General features: G+C 33.3%; 1 protein-coding gene across 10 annotated transcripts in view; it reads right to left on the bottom strand.

Annotated features, from left to right (window-relative positions):
- Mark1 (microtubule affinity regulating kinase 1) overlaps positions 1-21,428 on the bottom strand; it is a 130,720-nt gene that overhangs the window by 30,019 nt on the left and 79,273 nt on the right. For 3 of the 10 annotated variants that reach the window (XM_071600055.1, XM_027934737.2, XM_027934736.3), the window contains 5 exons: positions 12,305-12,353; positions 11,003-11,068; positions 7,261-7,331; positions 2,587-2,643; positions 32-268 (listed from right to left, as the gene is read on the bottom strand). In XM_071600055.1, the coding sequence (XP_071456156.1) occupies positions 32-268; positions 2,587-2,643; positions 7,261-7,331; positions 11,003-11,068; positions 12,305-12,353 (480 nt within the window). The other 7 variants (XM_071600056.1, XM_071600057.1, XM_071600059.1 and 4 more) reach the window with 7 other exon arrangements.

The following is a 21,428-nucleotide window of genomic DNA, read 5'->3' on the forward strand; positions in this document are numbered from 1 at the left end:
TAAAAACATAAACATCAAATTCAGCTGATACCTTTAAATTCTGGCCATCGAAAGGCAAGGAACCACTGACTAATGTATAGAGAATGACGCCAAGACTCCAAACGTCCACCTCGGGCCCGTCATACTTCTTTCCTTGGAAAAGCTCAGGAGCGGCATAGGGTGGGCTTCCACAAAATGTGTCCAATTTGTTCCCGACTGTGAATTCATTACTAAAACCAAAGTCAGCAATTTTAATATTCATATCAGCATCAAGGAGAAGATTTTCAGCCTAAGAGGAAAATAATAAAAAGCACAATGTAAAAAGCATATATGAAATAAAAATCTACATACTTGTTTCAGATCCCAGACTTATTTCTTGCCTCTCATTTTTAAATATAATACCAAATTTAGAAGCCCAGTATGACATACCAATACAACATCTATGTAAGACTGAATTTCAACACCAGAAAAGGAAAGCTTTCATTTACACGCACATATGTAACAATTTAAGAAAGGTTATTTAAGACCCATTTTCTCCTTTATGGTTAAGAAACATCACAGAACTACACCTCAGTAGGATGTATTCTAAAGTAAAATCCTATTCTACCTGGGACTTCAACCAAGTTTACCCAGAAGAGCTCTACTTGAACAGGGTGCCCTTGGTTGATGCAAGGTTCAAGGTCATATTACAAATCTGCTAGCCAAGGGTTCTGTGACTAGTTTATTCGTCCCTTTGTCCTTTCTTCTAGAATGCTTCCTCAATAAAGTAGTAGTTAAGAGAAACAAAACACAATCATACAGCCTCCCTAGGCTGGTTTCCTAAAATCTGATCACAGAATCATTCCAAGATAAAATTTTAAATGTGCCATTTGTAAATGCAAGCAATTCATTAAAGGACTTGCTTTTATACATATTTCATTTCAAACTCTGAGTTTCAATTGATGAACAGGCTAACAAAGTTAGAGGTTATCTTGTAGGTATGTTTTATCAGATTCCAAAACAGTAAAATTTGGCCAAAATGAAAATCAGAGACACTTCTGCTCTACCTCTGGAGGCTCCAACAGGCATCGGCACCAGGCACTCTACCTATCATATATCTGTTCCCTGCCTCACATTCCTTTTTCTTTTCCTTTCACATCCCTTCGTCTTTTCCTTATTTTATGGTATACTGGCTTGGGACATTGTTTTGGAAAATGGAAATATGCTTCACACTCAAAATAGGGAATTAAAAATGTGGTATCACTTTTGATATAAATATTACAAAACAAATACATTTGAGAGATTTATATGAGATCCTAACAATTATGGACTGTATAGAAAAAAAAAATGAAGTTCTGATGTAAGGGTCTGGTCAGTGTATGTTTCTGAGGCTGTCTGTGAGCAAGCCGAATCTTCTTTAGTCTCCCTTGAACTGTCTGGATGGATATTAAAGTACCCATTCTGCCTCAGATGAGAGCTGCAAGGGGTTCCAAGCTCTCCTATTAGAAACAACTGGGAAAATTCTCTCCACTGGACTGGAGGGAAAACATCAATGGTGTTAAACAAGATTTTTTGGCAGAATTTTTTTTTTCCATGTAAGAAATGAGATGATAAGCTGAGAGTCAAACATAAAAGCGAGGGAACAATCTTTTCTTTCTTTGTGAAAGTGATTTCCCCTTGAACTATCTGAAGGAGGAAAGTGAGAAACAGAAACATTTGGAGCAGTAGAAAGTCTGTAAGCTCAGAGAAATGGAGCCAAAAAACAAGTTAACAATTTTAACAACCGTTTAAAAAAGTGTATTCAAATATATCCCAAACTGGTACTAGTAATTGATAAAGGCAATGGAAAAAGAAGTGAAAAATAAAAATAAACTCCTAGATAAAGAGATAAAGAACAATGCAAAATAGATTTGGAAGAATGAAGAAAAAAACTAAAATATTTTAGCTCAGAGATTCTACTTTCATTTTCTTTTGAAACCTAGTTGGCCACCATCATTTCTTGATTTTTTCATATATTTTAATGTTCATAAAAACAAAAAAAAAAAAATATGATCAATAATGCCTAAATCCTCTGAATCACCCACCTTTTTTCCTGGTCACTTCCCATGTAATTACCCATTTGGTGACTTTTTTTATATATTTATGTGCATACATACATGTACCTAAAGATATCTTAAATACTAATATAAATGGTATTATACAAGGCACATAATAAATATATTCCCTCATCAAAAAAAAAAAAAAAAAACATTTAGAAGCTTTCCTTATTTTGAGCTTTAATGCAGAGAATGGACACTGACTATATAGGTGAACATGGATTTGTACTTTGACCCTGCCTCTGTCTGAATGAGACCTCAGGCTTTTTTGTTGGGGACAGAGTTTTGCGTTTATCTATTTAAAACAAGCTAATCAAAGGTGAATAATATCCTCTAGTCTTTGAGCTAAGTAACTTCATATCCATATTTTTCTTCATTTGCTTATGGATCCTTTCATAAAATTATCATGAGAATTATATAAAAACTACCTGCATAGCACTTAGAACTGGTTAGGTAATCAAAGAGTCAGCTCCAAATTTATTATTAAATATCTGCTAATCAAGATTTTTTTGTTATAAAATCAGATGCTTACCTTAAGATCACGGTGAACAATGCACTTTTGATGGCAATACTGTACGGCAGACACAATCTGAAATAAACATTTGAATAAGAGTCAAAATTATTTTATGGTAAAGACACTCTGATTTTTCTACAATCACCACCTCCAATTTAAATAAATTACTACCTCAGATTTCAAAGTGATAGTTAGTCATTTCACTATTCCTTTAGTTAAGAAAACTATGCAGATTTAAGTGATAAAACTTTTGCTCTTCAATGTCGAAAATGGGGGAATATAATATTGTCTTACTAATACATACTAAAATATTTTTTGTCAGAGCCCATGAAGGTTTTGTCTGATTACATGACTGAATGTGTATAATTTGTATTTTTGGCCAAAGGGTTTATTACAGTGTTGAAATAAGTACTTTAACATACATGAATTAGTATTATCTGGCTAGAGTTAAAAAACAAATCTCTGATATTAGGAATAACATCAATGTGTTCTAGGCATGTTTCCTTAATTTGTTAAGACCTTTTTAATGAAGTATTTAGTAATATCTTATATTTATCTGTTTAAACATAAATAGAAAAAAATTTTGAGCCCTAAAAACACCCAGTTATCAAAATGAAAATGAAATTTAATCTTACACCTCTCACTAATTCAGAAAAGCAAAGAATTTTACACTTATAATTACGTTTGGTATGTCGCCATAATTTTTAACCATTACAATATCTCTTTGGTGACAAGGACTAAACAGGGAAGACAGTTTAAACAAGTTTAAAGGCTAAAATATAAAGTGAGAAGTAGATTATAAACAATTTTATGACAGTTCTTTACTACGCAAAATAAGGAAATGGGAAGACTGATAACAATCAATGAAAAGGCTATTTTGTATTGTATCTGATGTATAAGGCAACGACCATTTTAATGCACAGCAGAACATTCAATTCTGTGGATTCATTTAAATGTAAACACAGTTTGAATGCTGAACATTGGTTAGTTATTACAAATGGAGAAAGAAATGAGATTTTTTAAAGTCTAAAGGTGATGTGAAATATGATCAGACTAATAGGAATATGGGTGAAAAAAAGAACTTCAAAGTAGAGTGAAACTGATATTTTGGTATTAGAAAATAATTCTAATGTGTATTGAAATGGTTCAAAGACAGAGAAGACATGAATTCAAAACAAAATAATCAACATAAAATGAATAATATATAATTCACTTGAATTCATTTGATTCAACAGTTTATTGAGTACCTGCTATGTGCAAGAAAATGTGCTGGCTGCTAGGGGAACACAAAAATGAACACTACATGAACTCTGCTCTTAAGAAGCTTACAATCTGACTGAAAAGGAAAAACATGTGCATGAGTAACTGTAATACAAGATAACATCATAAAAGCAGTACAAAATAGTGAGAGAATAATAAAAGATACAGAATAATTTCAGTTGGAAATGCTTCCTGGAATAGGTACTATTTGATCTAAGCCATTCTTGAAGGACGGGAATATTTGAAAATGTTAAGATTTTGGTATGGGGAAGTAGGGGGGTAAGGTGGTGAAATGTATTAACGACAAGGGGACACAATGTATTTGAAAAATTGACAGAAAAATGATGAGGGTGGGAGTCCAACTTTGATACAGAGGCTGGGAAAAGTCCTTGAATTCCCAAATAAGCAAGTACTATAGAACCACTAAGTTTGGGGCAGGGTGACTATGAATGCTTATGATCATTTAGAAGTTAGAGGCTTTTAAAATACTGTAGAACCTAACAGCAAATATTTGTTCTATTAGTCTTTTTAAGCAGTAATGCTTCAAGATTCCAACACCCAATTTTCACTAAATTATGTTTGCTGGACATAGGACGCTCTACATTTATATGCATATTTTATTGAATATACCACATAGGTTATAGTACCAGGCAACTTTGTATCACAGATGACAGAATTTTGCTGATAATGCTATTATCTTTTACAAGTCACACATCTGTAAGATACAGTGAAGGTGTGCTGCAAATAATGATTTGGTTATCAAATATAATCAGAAGCCATGCATTTCACGTCAGACAGAATGGTCTTCATGAAAGCAGTTCCACAGGGATATCTGGAATCAAAAATTCTCCACGCCTTTAAGCTTTAATAATGGAAAGCTAATTAAAGAGAATTCTCTGTATTAAGCATGTATTATCACAAAGAATGACCTCTGAGCTAGCATTTATTCAATGTGGTGGTTCACAGTGTTTCTATGCTTGCATTATAGGGAACAGTCTCTGCCACAAGAGAAGTTCTGGCTTCTGACTCACAGCAAACTTCTCCATCCACAAACCAGTTTCACTGCATTATTCTGTGGTTAGACTCTCCCATCTCAAAACATTCTGTATCCCATAAATAGTATGTGGGAGCTTCTTGATGATCCTTTTACTATGGACCTTGAAAATGGATTTATAATCAGCCTTAAGGCTACAAATGTCAGTGTGTTTTGGGGAAGGTGCAGTGGTTGAGGTTGCTCTGCCATTAATTACAAGTGGGTCAGAAGTTCCTATATTGAAAGCAATACTATGATTTTTTTGTAGCCCCTCAAATTTCAGGAATGCAGAGGTATTCTATGAGTGACAGCTGACAAATGGTCTTAAACTGTCATATACATCTTTGGTGTGTCTCACAGTGGGATCAAAGACATGTATTTGTATATCCTTGCTAATGTAGTACATCCTTTTTACTGCCAAAAAAAGTCCATAAAATACAGAAAAAAAAATAAAAGAAAAGAAAATCTACTTTTATTGATTCTTTAGAAGTTCATGTTAAATCCAGAAAGAAAAATAAGCTCCTCAGAAATAAACTTTCCAATTTTGGGGGAACACATACAGATATTAAATACATTTAATATTTACTGCACACGAATAATTTTAAAGAAAATATTTTTCACTGTTTTATATTTTAAACAGCATTAATTTGACACAGCTTCAGCAACATGAGGAATATAAATCTGATTTCTAAATAATTCAGACTTTATTCAAAAGACCAAACCAATTTTAGTATTTATTTGATCTGTATTTTAAAAAAAAATCTTTTTTCTTTTTTGCAGTCCCGGGGATAGGACCCAAGGTCCTATGTGTGTGCAAGGTATATGAAAATATTTTTGTCCTAACTTCTTATCCTACTTTTGTCCACCAGCCATGATAGTGAGTTTTTTAGAATAGCAGGCATTTTCAACTTCTCTAGTTTCATATAGTACCAAGAATAATTTTCTACATGAGTGTATTTTTCAGTAAAAAAGTGAAATTAGCTGACTAATTTAAAAAGTATAAGTAGCAATCATCTTTAAAATATACATTAATATATCAGTGGAAATATTTAACACCAATTGGAATTGACTTGCAGGTCTGCTACTAACTAAAACTACTGTGACTTATAATGAAAGAAGAACAAAAGTGAAGTTTGTAGTGCTTTACTTAAGAGTAAGCTTAGAATTTTGTCCCAGGACAGGAAAGAATTTAACAGCGAGGGGCTGAACATAATTTCATCTTCTTAATGTTGCTTTTCTCATTATTAGTTGCTTTTCCCTTTTCCTTTCACTTTTTTATATTAATACATCTAGGAATCTATCCTGAAAAAAGGATTATGCATGGCTTTGGTATAAAGCATTTCACCAACTGTGCTTAAAAAGGTAATAATTCTGTAAAATATCAATAATAAAAGTTTCACAAAACAAAGTCACTCCACAATCAATCTGGAGAATGCCATGTCCAGAACAAATAGGTATTGACTTCCCTTGCCCTTGAGGACATCTGAGTGTTTAATATGTTAACATACACATAACTACTCAAGAGACAGATCATATGTGGGCATTCAGTGTTGTCCAAACATACTGATCATAGAACCTCTTTAATTGTACAATCAGTGTTAATGCTTAGAAAAGAGGTATTGAGCCGTTTTAAAGGAAATTTTAAATTGACTGAGGGAAAGTTTGAGATATAATGTTTTCTGCTGAAACTTTACTTTAGTACATTTTATGAATGGTTTACAACTCATTAATTAGTCATTCTATTATAGTTTATTAAGCAGGTTTATTTTAACTACTTGAGTCATAAAAATTAAAAAATAAAAATTCTAGATGGATTCAAATTATTTTTCTTATTTTATCATTTATGTAACAAGTCATATTGAAGTTGAATTGGAAATATGAATGTCTTACCACAGCCTTCAACCACATAGGCATCATGATTCCTTCCCTATAAGACTAAATAAAATTAACTATATTCTTTAAATCTATGAGTATTAGATTTTGACACCTTTTATTATAAAAAATAATATAACAACCTCTTTAAATAGTACACTTATATGCTGTATACGTAAAGTTAATAATACTTGGTAAGAATTACTGGACATAAGCATGAAAGGATTAAGTGTTTCTTTTCTATCTTAGTCTGGTCTATATTTCCAATACTCAAAGAGTTAACAAGATGAGTTTCACTTACAAAAATTCACTATTTATGACCATATAAAAGTAACTATCTGCAACTATTTAAAATTTAAATTCAGGAAAATAGGCTTTTTTTCCATTCTTAAGTATGACAATCATACTTCTTTTAAAATCATACTTTAACAAAAATGCCAGGTACTTTTAAAGTCCAGTTTGTGATACTCTCCACTGTACATCACTGAAAATATCAGCAAAACAAAGTTGAAAACTACTTTCCATACCTGCCTAAATTTTGCACGGGCCTCTTTCTCTTTCATTCTTCCATGGGCAACTAAGTAATCAAACACTTCACCTGAATCAGAAAGGTAAAGCAGACAGTAAAATATATGTAGATTTTTGGTTAACAATATATACAATATCAAGACTTTGCCTTATTTATAAAGAAACTTTTGGCCCACAATTTTCTGCTTATGTCTGTGTAAGTCACAACCTAATATACAAGTAGGAAAAAAAATTTAAAAAGAAAAGGAAAAACCCCATATAGAATTGAGCAGCAATGTATGATTTAACAAAATTCTTTTAAAAATTATAAAAACATAACCAAGAAAATTCATTTTCTGCTTTCAGGTATTATGTAAAAATATAGTCAATTCTTTATTATCCATGCTAATAAAGGGAAGCCACAGCATGGGCAATCAAAAATTATATTTGGCTTTGTATTGGGGCCTCCATTTCAAACAAAATAAAGTCATATTATGTTGGCTTTCTGTTTCTATGCATAATATAGTCTTGGTCAAATTCCATCTCACTACTTAATTACCACATTGACTTCTTTCTTTTCCTTTCGATATTCTGATTATGCTTTTCTTACTCTACTCATTTATTTTGGTAGCTAACTACAAATTATGCAGAATTAAATAATCCTTGAATATATCTCTATTATACCCAAAGAACTGCAAACTACTTGAACAACTTCATAATATCTGTACTTTATTTGTATCTTCATCTCCATGACAGAATACAAAGTGCATAGGCAACAAATATGTCTTGAAATAATTTGAAAATAACTAGAAGCTGAAGAAAATTTTTGCTGGATCCATTATTCACATGTTCCTAGTTTTTTTTTTTTTTTTCATTTTTCCCTCATCAGTAATAGTTTAGAAAACAAATAATGTTTAATTACAATATTAAAAAAGTTATCTCAGTGTCAGAGAAAATTTTATTTTATGTCCTTGTAATTTACACTATATAGACATACATGAATATTAAAATTCTGCAAAATGATTTAAAGAGTTCTTGTAAAGTACAGCAGAGTAGTTAAAACTCAAGCTTTAGAATATGACCAATTTTGGCATGAATTCTAAGTAGCTACTAGAAAACATTTAGATTTCTAAACTTCATTAACTGCCTATTCACATGGCTGGTGTGAGGAATAAATGAAATAATGCATGTGCTTGGCACAATGACTGGCATATAGTAAGCACTCAATAAATGATATCTTTGTGCCTAGGTATACAAATATATTACATATACATATATGCAATATCAATCCTAGGATATAAGCAAAATATTAAAAATCAAATATGTAATGGATATGTCAGATGAACTTATATATCTACAATGCTGAACAGCATATTATATCAAGAATACATAAGTGATTAAATGGGATGAGAACAGAGAAATGAATGGATGCTCTAGTTGACTCATCAAAGCAGTTAATTCTAGATATGTGTTAATGTTGTTAATTTCAGTTAACCCATCAAAGTAGTTAATTCTAGATATATAGATTGAGGCTAGAAAAGATGTCTGCAAGATTTCAAAAATTTGGATTTATTCATAAGTTATTCCTAGATTGCTCGTACTTCAGATATTTATGTAACTTAGCTCTTCACTTATCATATACTGTTGGTGTATGATTTGCTTCTTCAACTCTACTGTAATCTTCCTGAGGGCAGAGACTTTAACTTTGCTCATTTGTTTATTCCCAGGACCTAGAATATTACCTGGTAAATGTTTAATAAATACTGTTGGCATGAACAAAAGAAGGAATAAATACACTATTTCAGAGTAGCACTGACACCTATTTTTTATAGGTTCCTTTGGATTAAATATGCTTCAAAAATCATGAAGGATTTCCCTAATTTCCTAATCACTGAAAATCCATTAGTGAATAAGAATCAAGTAATCAACTCCTGGCAAAGAGGTAGCTGTCTGACTCAGCTCTTGTTCACGCTGAATTTCTAGTGTGCATGTCACATTCAATCTTAAAGTATCTAGATATTTCAGATGAAAAATATTAAGTGTTTTATTTTCCATAGTCACCATGCCATTTATGGATTTAAAGGGCAAGAAAATGATTCTATATTTACTACCAAAGAACCATGATAGTTGTGTTACAGAATCACTGATCAGCAAGAACCAACGAAAAGTTATCACCAGGTATCAGAATTGAATGAGAGACTGGCTGGATTGGGTAGAATGCCAGAACCCATTTCTCTATCCCACTCCCTGCTGCCCCTCCCAGCTATGCCACTAAAGGAAAGCAGTGATGACCCTGTGAGTTCTGTTCCTCCATCACTCCCTTTCATTAGCACCAATAGAGACTTGACTGTACATGTCGGTAACAGTTAAATCAGCTCTTATATTAATATTAACCCAGCCTTGTGGTGGACCTTCACAACCACAGAAAGGTATGCATAGATTTTAATGCCCTATAATTTCTCATTTCAAAGCATGTCTAGCCCCAAACTATTTTTCCTTAAAAAAAAAATAGTCTAAATGAACTAAAAATAACATTCCAGGTTCTCATATCTAACTAAAGGATAGAAAAATAAGAATTCACTATGTGATATTTGCAGGTTTATTACTTTTATTATAGATCTGTTTTATGCAAATTTGCATGACTATATAAATAATAAATTATAAAAATCCAGTAATAATAAGCATCACTGACCCAGATTTTCATGTTAAATTAAAAAAACCTATATCAAAATATTTTCAGAGTGAAAAAGTTTCATAAAAAGCAAATCCACTAAAACATCTAATCTGTATAAATCACTGAAAATGTAATCAAGTATGTTTAATATTTATAGTAAAATTCCTAGAAATCTGAGACCATATAAAAATACATAGTGTACATGCTACAGACTAGAGTAAATCCCTCTGTATTCCAGTGTGCGTAAAATATGCATCACCATAAAATCTATTAACTTTACAAGTTAAAAGGACTAAATATTAAGTTAAACACTAAGTTTTTCTGTTGAACACAAAAAGTTAAACAACCAAGTAATTTCAGCTATCCTTTCTTTTCCAGTTGCTTAAGTTCTCTAGGTCTTCAAAATGTTTCTTTAGGTACTCTTTTTTTTACTTGTTAAATGATTTAATTCCATAAATTTTAAATAAATTCCAGAGAAGTCCTAATAATAATAATTTTGAGTCAATGTATTGTTATACGAAGAAAATAAATGTGATTTTCTATTATATCTCAGCACTTAAAAATCTACATATGTATCTTTCTATCTCCTTGTCAAGGCAGTGCTCTAATATAAAATATATAGATACTTATTTAAATTGAAACATTTTATGGATTATTTTGGAAAAGTACATAAATTGAAAAATCTGTCACATGTGAACAGTCAGTGAAATAAACATATGACCTCAAACATACTTTTACTATAGACTTGATTAAATCTCAGTATTTTCTGTACTGAGATTCTATTTAGAGCCAAGAGTTCCTAATCATAATATATTGTATTTAAATATGCAAATCAAAACAGTCAAAAGATTCCAAAACAAAAAAAGTCCCTAAGTATTTTTTAAATAAGCCAAAACTTCTATTTATAATGTAGGACTAAAAGGTCTTGAAAACAAACACTGAATTTTCCTTAAGATTATAATTTTTAAAGGCATTTTAATAAATTATAGATTGGTTTATAACACTGAAAGCAAATGTCATGCTGAACTGTTAGGTGTTATTAATTCTGTGTCATTAAAGGGAACTTTTCAATCCCCCTCATTTCTTACCCCCACTTGCATACTCCATGACTAAATAGAGGGTCTTCTCAGTTTCTATAACTTCAAACAATTTCACTGTAAAAAAAATTAAAGATATAACTTTATGATTGTTAGCACAGAATGGATATGCTAAGCAAATCTAATGTAACACTAAACAAGTGGAAAATTGGAGTATTTGCTAAAAATGTTTAACTACAACTTGAAACTCAAAAAGTCTCTCAAGAGTATTACTCCTACAGAAGAAAAGTATATGCCCAAACTTCTTAAGTGAAAAAAGTTTCTAAGATTAAGAAAAATTACCTTTTCTAATTAAGAGTAAGTTAATAAAAGTGAAATCTTAAAAATCAGAAATATAAAAGTTTAACCAAAGCTTAAAAACAGACTATGTTGTAATGAGGTCTCATAAAAAACTAAGCGAACTTTGATACAAAAAAAAAAAATCTAAATTTATGTGATACTATAAAAGTGTCTGGCAAAAGAAACTAAATTAGACTTACACAGTTGAAAGTCTTCACCACAAATAATCACAATAGCTATATACAAATAAGATTTCTAAATGCTCAAGAAACAAGTGTATAAAAATGAGCAGATTTTTAAATAACTGGGAGGATACCAAGGATTGAACTCAGGGGCACTTGACCGCCGAGTCACATCCCCAGCCCTATTTCATGTTTTTTATTTAGAGACAGTATCTTCCTGAGTTGCTAATGCCTCGCTTGTGCTGAGGCTGGTTTTGAACTCACCATCCTCCTGTCTCAGGCCCTCAAGCTGCTGGGATTATAAGCATGCACTACATGGTTTTTTACTTTTTACAATTACGTATAATAATATATCTGATCTATAAATTTTTTTTGTAAAGATGGAGAAAATCAGAACTCACAAAAACCAAATCCATTAAAACTGAATGTAAGCATTTTCTTTAAAATGCAAAGTTCTTTTGCTTATCATATTTTGATAATATGCACTCAAGTGCATATTATCAAAATATCTGGAATTCATATCTTATAAACATGTAAATGGTATGCAATCTCTCTGTACCCAGATTTAGTAAGGAGGTAAAAAATATTTGTATGTATTAGCTCCAAGTTATACCAATTATTCTGGTGATAAGCAGAAGACATCAAGATAGTAAAAAACATAATTTGTAATCTTCAGTTAACTTCCTTATCATCTTTTTTTATACAATGTATCACTTTCCCAGGTTATCACTTTTTTTCAGTTTATATAAAGCATCCTTAACATTGGACCTTTTCAAATACCCTCAAATTAAGGATAATACTTTGTCATTAATTGTATATATAAATTGCATACCTATATTAGGATGATTCAGTATCTTCATTATTCTTACTTCTCGAAACAACTGTTAAAGAAAACAGGTAGATATAGTTCTGTTAAAAAAAAAAAGACAAGACTCAAGCAGAGAGCCAATTGAAATATTTATTTGAAAAAATTCACCTGCTTACAAGACACTACAACATTCTGGTAATGAGTAGAAACAAGAGATGTCTCTCAGTGCTATCTATGCACAAATGAGCTATGTAACTTAGATTTAACAGATCAGTCTCAGAGACTTGGTTTCGAAAAGAATTTTAACTAAGTGAACATAAATGGTTCTGTGCCTGTGTGGTAAGTGAATGCACTATAAGCAATAAAACTAACATTTTTATTCAACGACTCTCTGACTAGGAACAAAAGAAAAAAATACTGTGGAAATGAAATAAAACGATCCTTCACATGTTCTTTATCCAGAAACAACTTCATTGGGGGTACAACTGTTTAAATATCTCTCTTCTGGCTGACCAGACATTTTAATGAAAGATTCAGGAGCATTTTTAGGTATACTTGTAGAATAATAAGAAAGGATAACAAAATATATTCAGTACTTTATATGAAACTAAAACAAAATGGCAAGAAATTGCTTCTCTATATGGCCCATTTTTCAAAGGTATGACTTGGCATTTTTCCCCTCTCTTCTGTTTTTGCATATGTGTTAGATTCTAAGTCAAGCAATTTGTTCAAGAAAAGAGAATAACCAAGAATTGGTGATATTCCAAAAAGTCTATATTAAGACATATGAGTTGTGTCAGAATAAAATCTAAATTCGGTACTTCCAGAGGTGACATTCATCCAAAGAAGATATATAATGGCTAAAAAAGAAAATGAAAAGATGCTCTGCATTGTTAATCATTAGGAAATCACAAATCAAATCTGCAAGGCAATACAACCTCACACCTATTAGGATGACTAATACAAAAAAAACAAAACAAAAATGCAAACAAAACACACTCCAAGAAAATAATAAGTGTAGAATGTGGTTAAAATGGGACCCTTGTATACTGCGGATGGGAATGTTAAATGATGAAGCTTCTGTGAATCAATTAGATCAATACAGTATTATAAAAAACAATATTCTTAAAATAATTAACAGAATTACCATATGATTTAGCACTTCTAGGTATATACAGTATACTCAAAATAATTGAAATTGAGGACTCTACAAATATTTGTACACCAATGTCCACAGCAGCATTATTCACATTAGCCAAAATGTGGAAGCAACTCAGAATTTGTCAACAGATAAATAGATAAACAAAATGCAGTATATACACATAATGGAATATTATTCAGCTTTAAAAAAAAAGGAAACTCTGACACATACCACAACATGGATTGAACCTTGAGGAAGCTGCTAAGTGAAATACTCCAATCACAAAAGGACAAGTACTGTACAACTATATTCATAAAAGGATCTAAAGCAGAGTAGATGAATTCATAAAAATGGAAGGTAGAATAAGGTTGCAAAGGGCTGGGAGGATGTGAGAGTGATGGTTGCTGTTTAATAAGTACAGAGTTTGGGAATATGAAAACAGTTCTGGAGATGGATCGTATTGGCTGCACAATGTGAATATACTTAACGCCACTGAACTGTACACTTAAAAATGGATAAAATAGTAAATTGTATTCACATTTTATCATGATCTGAAAAGAATTAAATATAAGGTACAAAACACACCAATAAAATTTCATTCCAATGGAAAAGCCTAATTAATACTTAAGACTTACCTGCTACAAACAGCTTGCCCTAGCTATCCTCAATAATTCCTACATGAGATCTAGGAAGTTTCTAAGTCTGTAAGTGTATATATTCATGTAAGTAAATAGAATACAAAGACAAGTTAATTCACATTCAAGACAACCCCTCTCTATAACTGTGAAATATGTTCTTGGTTTGTGTTTGGGACAAAGCACTCAACTTAACCTCTTGATGGTTTTCAGTACACTTGAGATATCCTCCCCAGCTCTAAAACTATTTTCCTAACCATTTGCCTTCCTCTTATTGACTGCTCAGTCTTCCACTAGATCCTCTCCCTGCTCTTCAGCCTTTAACACAAGGACTCCTAAGTGTTCAGTTCTTAGCCCCCTTATCTTCCCACTCTACGTGCTCTTCCTGGGTGCTTTCATAGCTTCAAATATCAGCAATTTGATGCCAACTCCTATATTTATATTCCTCATCCAGAACATTTTTTTAATCTCAAAAGTTAATCCCCACATTATGTACTCTATATTTTCACTTGATTCTCTCACAGGAATTCAAGCCTAATATTTGATTTCTCTCAAATTGGTGGTTTACCAATGCCATTAGATCAAAATCCATAATTGTGAACAACCAAGCCCTGAAAATCAAGATCCCATTTCCCTCTCCAGCCTCATCTCATGAAACTCTTGCTCCCAGAAGAATTGCACTCCAGCCATCCAGCATTTTCCCCTCAGTTCTCTGTACTCATTCGGTCCTTCCCTGATACTCAGGGCCTTACAAAATCAGCCTCTGACTGGAATGAACGTTCTTCTCCCTATTTGTTTTTTGGGACATAAAATATTTCAAATCTTTTGAAAAGTACAAAAATAAATGAAGAACCTCAAAATTTATCACTAAGATTAAACAAATGGTGTATGTGCATTATGTTATAGCTTTATATTTTTTATTTAAGAATTATGAATTTTGGTTACTATTTTAATAAGGTATTATTAATACATTAACCATTACAGTCAGAACTAGAGACACCCCCACCTCTTTCTCTCCCTTTTCATCCTAAGCATTACCCTAAGGTACATACCATTGTACATATTTCATACTTTTTCTATACGTAGCAATGTTCAATTTCTGTGCTTTAGACTTTAGATAAATGGAATCATATTGAATATATCTTTCTAAACTTATCCTTCTTTTGACATCCTGCTTTGAGAATTATCCCTATATTTAGATATAGATCTGGCTCATCTATCTTACTTGCTGTATTCTATTGCATTATTTCAAGACTCTATCATTTATACACTGTGCTTCCTACCGAGGATGCTTAATTTACTTCCACTTTTCACTACTGCAAACACTGCTATAATGAACATTTCTGAATGCTTCCCTAAGGTATACCTAGAAATAATTGTTTGATAGCGGGGTATACACATCTTAAATTTTGTTAGGTCTTGCCAAATTACTAGCTCCAGCCTCTGCCCCATTCTTCATCTGAAGGCCTAGTATTGAAGAAATATCAGTACCAATCAGTGCCTAGACCACTCTACCTTTGGGGCCCCATAGTCCTAATGACTTCTTGGAGCTCCAAGTCACTCATGATTTTGCTGACTGGAACCTGTAACAAAGGGAGGCAGCTTCACACCCAAGAAGAGTCCCTTGATGTTTTGGACTCTTCATCTCCCAAACAGGTATAACAGGTTTTGAAAAGTGAATATTACCTTTTCCTGGGCTCTTGTTGAAACTAAATACCTGACCACAGAGGGACAGCCACATTCACTGACCAAATTGCCTTATTCGGACATGTGAATCAGGAAAAGGCAAGAAAGGTAGCACCAGAAGTTGTTTTACACACACACACACACACACACACATTAATTTTTTTAAATTTTAAGTTGACAGCAAATTGAGCAGAAAGTACAAAGTTTTTATACTCCCTTGCCCTTCCTAAACACATACAGCCTCATCCCCAACCCCATCAAAATCCCAAACCAGGGTGGTGTATTTATTTTAATCAATGAACCTGTACTTAACAAACCATTATCACTAAAAGACCATACTTTATATTAGGATTCATTCTTGTGTTGTACATTCTGTGAGTCTGGACAAAAGTATAACATGTAATATTCCTCTATGCCGAAATACTCTGCACTCTACCTATTTACCCTCAGACCTTAGTACCCACTAATCTTTTTACTGTTCCCATAGTTTTGCCTTTCCAGAATGTCATATACTTAGAATAATATGTTATGTAGCCTTTTCAGATTCACTCAATAATAGTCATTTCAGGTTCCTCTATGTCTTCTCAAGGATTGATAGTTCATTTCCTTTCAGTGCCAAACAATACTTCACTATTTAACTGTACCACATATTATTTATCCATTCACCCATTGAAAGACAGCTTGGTTGCTTCCAAGTTTTGTCAATTATGAAGAAAGCTGATATCAACATCTGTGTGCAGCTGTCTGTGTAGACCTATGTTTTCACCTTCTTTGGTAAATACTGAAGAGGGCAACTGCAGATCACAGAGTAAAAGTACATTTAGTCTGATAAGAAACTGACAAGTTTCTTATCCACCATGGCTGTACCATTTTGCATTCCCACCAGCAATGTGAGAGTTCCAGTTGCTCCACATCTTTATCAGTATTTGGTGTTGTCAGTGTTTTGAATTTTCACCATTCTAACAGGGTATGTATTGGTATTTCATCATTGTTTTAATTTTCATTTCCCTGATGACATTGAGGTAAAGCATCTTTCCAATTTATTTGCCATTTGTATAGTTTCTTCAATAAAGTATTTGTTCAGATCATTTCTCCATGTTTCAATAAACAAATTATGCTGTTTGTTTTCATAAGTTTTTTCAAACCAGTTTTTGAGGAAGCTGTTCCAATGCTCAATAACACCAGATGCAGGCCTGTGGACAATGAGGAACATGGAATATACATCAGGTTGATTCATTTGTAACACAAGAAAATGGGTCTTTACTCTGGGCAGTCCTGGAGGCCCTGGGCAGAAGGAGCCAGAAATTACATACTCTCACTTCTTCCCTGGGGGTCTCAGGGAGGTTAGGACCTTGGTCTGAGTGGTGTGCCCTCAGGTCAGAAGGAAAGAATATGCCTGGAATTTGGGTGAATATTTAGAATGAAGCACTGAAGGAACATTCCATACTAAAACAAAGGAGATGCTACTCCTGTCTGTTCCCAGGACTGACCACAGGGGTAAAGCTCTGTAGGGTCTCCTCTGTTCTTTGTGGGGAGCTCCTCATAATGTACTCAGGGTTCTTACCTGGGCTTCTGACCTCACCTGGGCCTATTTTCTCTGCCAACCTGATCCCCCAACCCCAAACTAAAGCTCATCTCTTCGATGGGCACCTCATCAAGGACTGACAGCAAAGGGAGAACTCCATGGGTTACATTTTCAGGGGCTCTAGGCTTTTGGTTTCAACCTTTTTTCTCCCCTTCTTAACATGTAACTATAAAATCAAAACTCATAAATCTAATGATCCTATGTTTTAATGTAACCACAAAATATTTTTTAAAAAACAAAATATTATGAGACCCTCTTATTTTGTGATAATTTTCATGAAATATTTTATAAGCACTGAGTAATAGAGTCTGCCATTTAAACATTTAAAAATCATTTTTAAGGAAAATACTTAATCGTAACCAAGTTAATTTTTTAAAAAAACACAGGACGTTATCTTTTAAAAATATTGATTAACCCCACCTAACCTGCATCCCACATACATTACAAATACAAACAGCCTTAATTCAAATCAGCAGCAAAAGCAGTAGAAGGCAAGAAATAATTAAAATTAATGAAATTGAAACAAAAGAAATAATTGAAAAAAATGGACAAAACAAAAAGTTGTTTCTTTGAAAAAATAAATAAAATTGACAGACCCTTAGCCACGCTAACAAAGAGAAGGAGAGAGAAAACTCAAATTACCAGCATACATGATGAAAAGGGTAATATCATAACAGACACTGTAATACTACAGAAATACAGAGGATAACTAGAAATTATTTTGAAATCTTATACTCCAATAAAATAGAAGACATTGAAGGCACTGACAACTTAGTCATACAATTTGTCCAGATTGAATCAAGAAGATATACACAATTTAAACAGACCAATATTTTGGCTTTCTCTATAGTCATACATATAGTCATTTTAAAGGTGGTAAATGTGTTACTAATGTGAATCGTATTTTAAATTTCATTTATATTCATCCTTATTTTCACTCTTATGTATTTCTAACAGAACAATCCCTGGTGTCAGTCTTGCTCTTCTAGACTTTTATGCAAATGAATTACTACCTCTGCTTTCTTAATTTATTCTTGCTTTCTTATTAAAATGTATCTGCTAAGTTGTAGAAAATAACTACAAAATATAACTAACAAGTGCTTGAGTGGAGAGGAAGTTTTTATAATTGGTCTCCACTGAACCAGTCTGTCAGAACTCTTGCTCTATAGTCCCATGCAAAACACAAGTGACAGCACTGAATCCAAAATGTGCACAGCCAGTTGTACTCCCTGCACCAGTACACTTTCTGTGAATGAGCAGTATGCTTACCAAAGGTTGTTTATGTCCCAAACATGTTTGCCACTACAAATAAGTGATCTGGCTAATGTATTAGCTTTCTATTATCACACCCTAGCAACTTATAACTACACACATCATCTCAGTTTCTATGGCTTAGTACTCCAGACATGGTCTCACTGAGTCTCTGCTTATTACGGGGCTGCAATTAAAGCACTGTCTAGAAGTTTGACTAGAAAAGAATCTATGTTCCAGCTACTGTAGTTGGCAAAATCCATCTCCTTTTAGCTGCAGGACTGCAGACCCTGGCTTCTCTCTGGCTCTCAGCTAAAGACCACCCTTACCTCTCCTTGTCAAGTGGGTTTCTCCAACATGGCCATTTACTTTTTCAAGCCAGCAAGGGTAAGTGCTAAAGTGAGTCTGCTAGCAAGACAGACTTATTAACATAATGTAATCTTGGGAGTGAAACCTATTACCTTTTCCCTATTTACCAGTTAGAACCAAGTCACAGGCCATACCCTAATCAAGGGAAGGAATCATCCCATCAAAAGGTGAGGATCACTGGGGATTGCCTTAGAGTTTGCCCAACACGATTAAACTTTACATAAACCAGTGAATTACAGGTTTGTTGTTTAATGCAACAAACCAAATGAGATACTTTACAAATACTGAATAAAAGCTGCTAACAAAATTGCTGTTCAACTAGGTGAGGGTGAATTAAATGTAAAAGATTAAAATAAAATCTGAGATTGTGCTCTCAGACTGCTTCCTGAATGTCATTAAATAACTCTCCTTTCATGAATTCAAATAGAACAAATAGAGCAAAACTGGAAATAATACCAAATGTATTGTGAATTTCTGAGTGTGATTTGCACTAGATAAACAAAGTAGAATTCCAGTTTGCAGACTCAAATTGAAAAGAAAAGAAAAAATGCCTTGACTTCTGTTGGTCAATAAATGTACACTTAGGTGTTCAATTACTACGTTAAAAGATTGTATCCTTTTAAATAACTCCTCACTTTTAGCCCAGGAAACAGGGCTCTTACCCTACTCTTCAACTGGCATAGGCATTTCCTATATACTGGGAAGGGTGACCCAAGGAGCTGCAGCATGAGTAAGCCATACCAGTTCCTTGACTCTAACTTCTTTTCTTTCTTTTCTGTCTTGCAAAAGCACATCAAATTACGGAACCGTGAGGACAGTATTGCTATATGGATGACACTAGTTAATTTATTAAATTACTGGCAAACTTAGCAGTTTTCTAGCAGTAAAGTGGCTATGACATATCTCAAAACTAACTGAAACATACTAATGTCTCCTGGTAGCTTCATGTTTGAGCATAATTTACCTAAAAGAATAGATTAACCACATATCCTTTAGGCATTATTCCCTAAGTAATGTTATTTTATTTCATTGCTTTATAAGATGGGCTTTTAAGCAACACTGAGTTCATGAATTTAGTCCCTGACTGGTACCCAGAATGTATTCATTCCATTTTATCCTGGGGACAGGATTAAGATTATCTTGTGAAAATTAAGGCATATAACATAATTAGCACCTGCTCATAAATCCACTCTACTTCCACTGGGAGATGAGGCATGGGGAATAATTATAGGCAGGGCCAATGTTCTCATCAGATATTTTTTATTCTAGTTAAAACAATAATACACATTCACTGGGATCCCTACATCTCAAATATGTCTTAAATATATTATTCTACACTTAGTTTCCTTTCTTTATCAGTTTTTGAAAAAGAGTGAGAAAAAAAAGTAACAAGAACATGAAGGTGTGTATGTGTTGGGAGTGTGTTGGCTAAAAATGACAGGCAGTTGTGCAAAGAGGAAGAGTGGTTGCTTTTGAAAGGATGTGGATATTTTATATGGCATACTGATTAAGGATAATGAAATGCCAGAATCCTGCCCCATCAATCATCCCTCAACCACTTCTATCCAAGAAAATGAATTATCAGTTAGATTTGGATCACTGCTTTGTACTGTGTACCTCCAAAATTTCTGTTATAACGCTAACCCCCAGTGTCACATGACTGTTCTTACAGATAGGGTCTCTCAGAAGATAATTAAGGTTAAGTGAGGTCATACAGGTTGTGCCTTAATCCAATATGACTGCTGTACTTAAAGAGGACACCAGGGAGAAGCTGGCACAGAAAAAAGGCCATATGAGGCCACAAAGAGAAGATGGCAATTTGTACCCCAAGGAGAAAGTCCTCCATAGAAATCAACACTCCCAATGCTTTCATCTTGGGCTTCCAGCCTCCAGGACAGTGAAAAAAATTTTGTCTTATAAGCCATCCAGTTTGTGGTATTGAGTTACGGAAGCCCCAGCAAACAAATACATTAACCCCCTCAAATCTAGAGGATTCCGACCAACTGAACTGTGGCCCATCATTTTAGCAAAGGTCTCAAATGTCTCAATCTCCATGACACCCTTTAAACCTTGCCTAAATCTCTTTATTTTCCAGTTGTCTCCAAAGAAGAAAGAAATTGAAGCTAATATCAGAGCCTTCTGCATGAACTGTGAGTGTTAGAAGGAGCAGGGAGAATGAGGAAAGTGAGCCACATATGTACCAGTGATCTTGTAATCCACAGTGGGTCCTCCCCAGCAAGGGTACCCATCTCATCAACATTTGTCTTTTCTTAGAAAGTAGAGAGTGTTGAGGGGAGAGGAAGAGCAGAATCTTTAGACCCTTGTTAGAAGTTTACCCTGAAATGTAGGCTTGTTTTAAATAAGACAATTATTCTATGTGTCATATGTTCTGGGTACAAGTAAGGAAAGCAGAAGTGCCTACAAGTGTAAATTAATCACACACTAGTATTTGAGCTTCTGAGTCTAATTTTTAGTTCTATT

This window comes from Marmota flaviventris, chromosome 12, assembly GCF_047511675.1.
Source record: "Marmota flaviventris isolate mMarFla1 chromosome 12, mMarFla1.hap1, whole genome shotgun sequence".
NCBI lineage: Eukaryota > Metazoa > Chordata > Mammalia > Rodentia > Sciuridae > Marmota > Marmota flaviventris.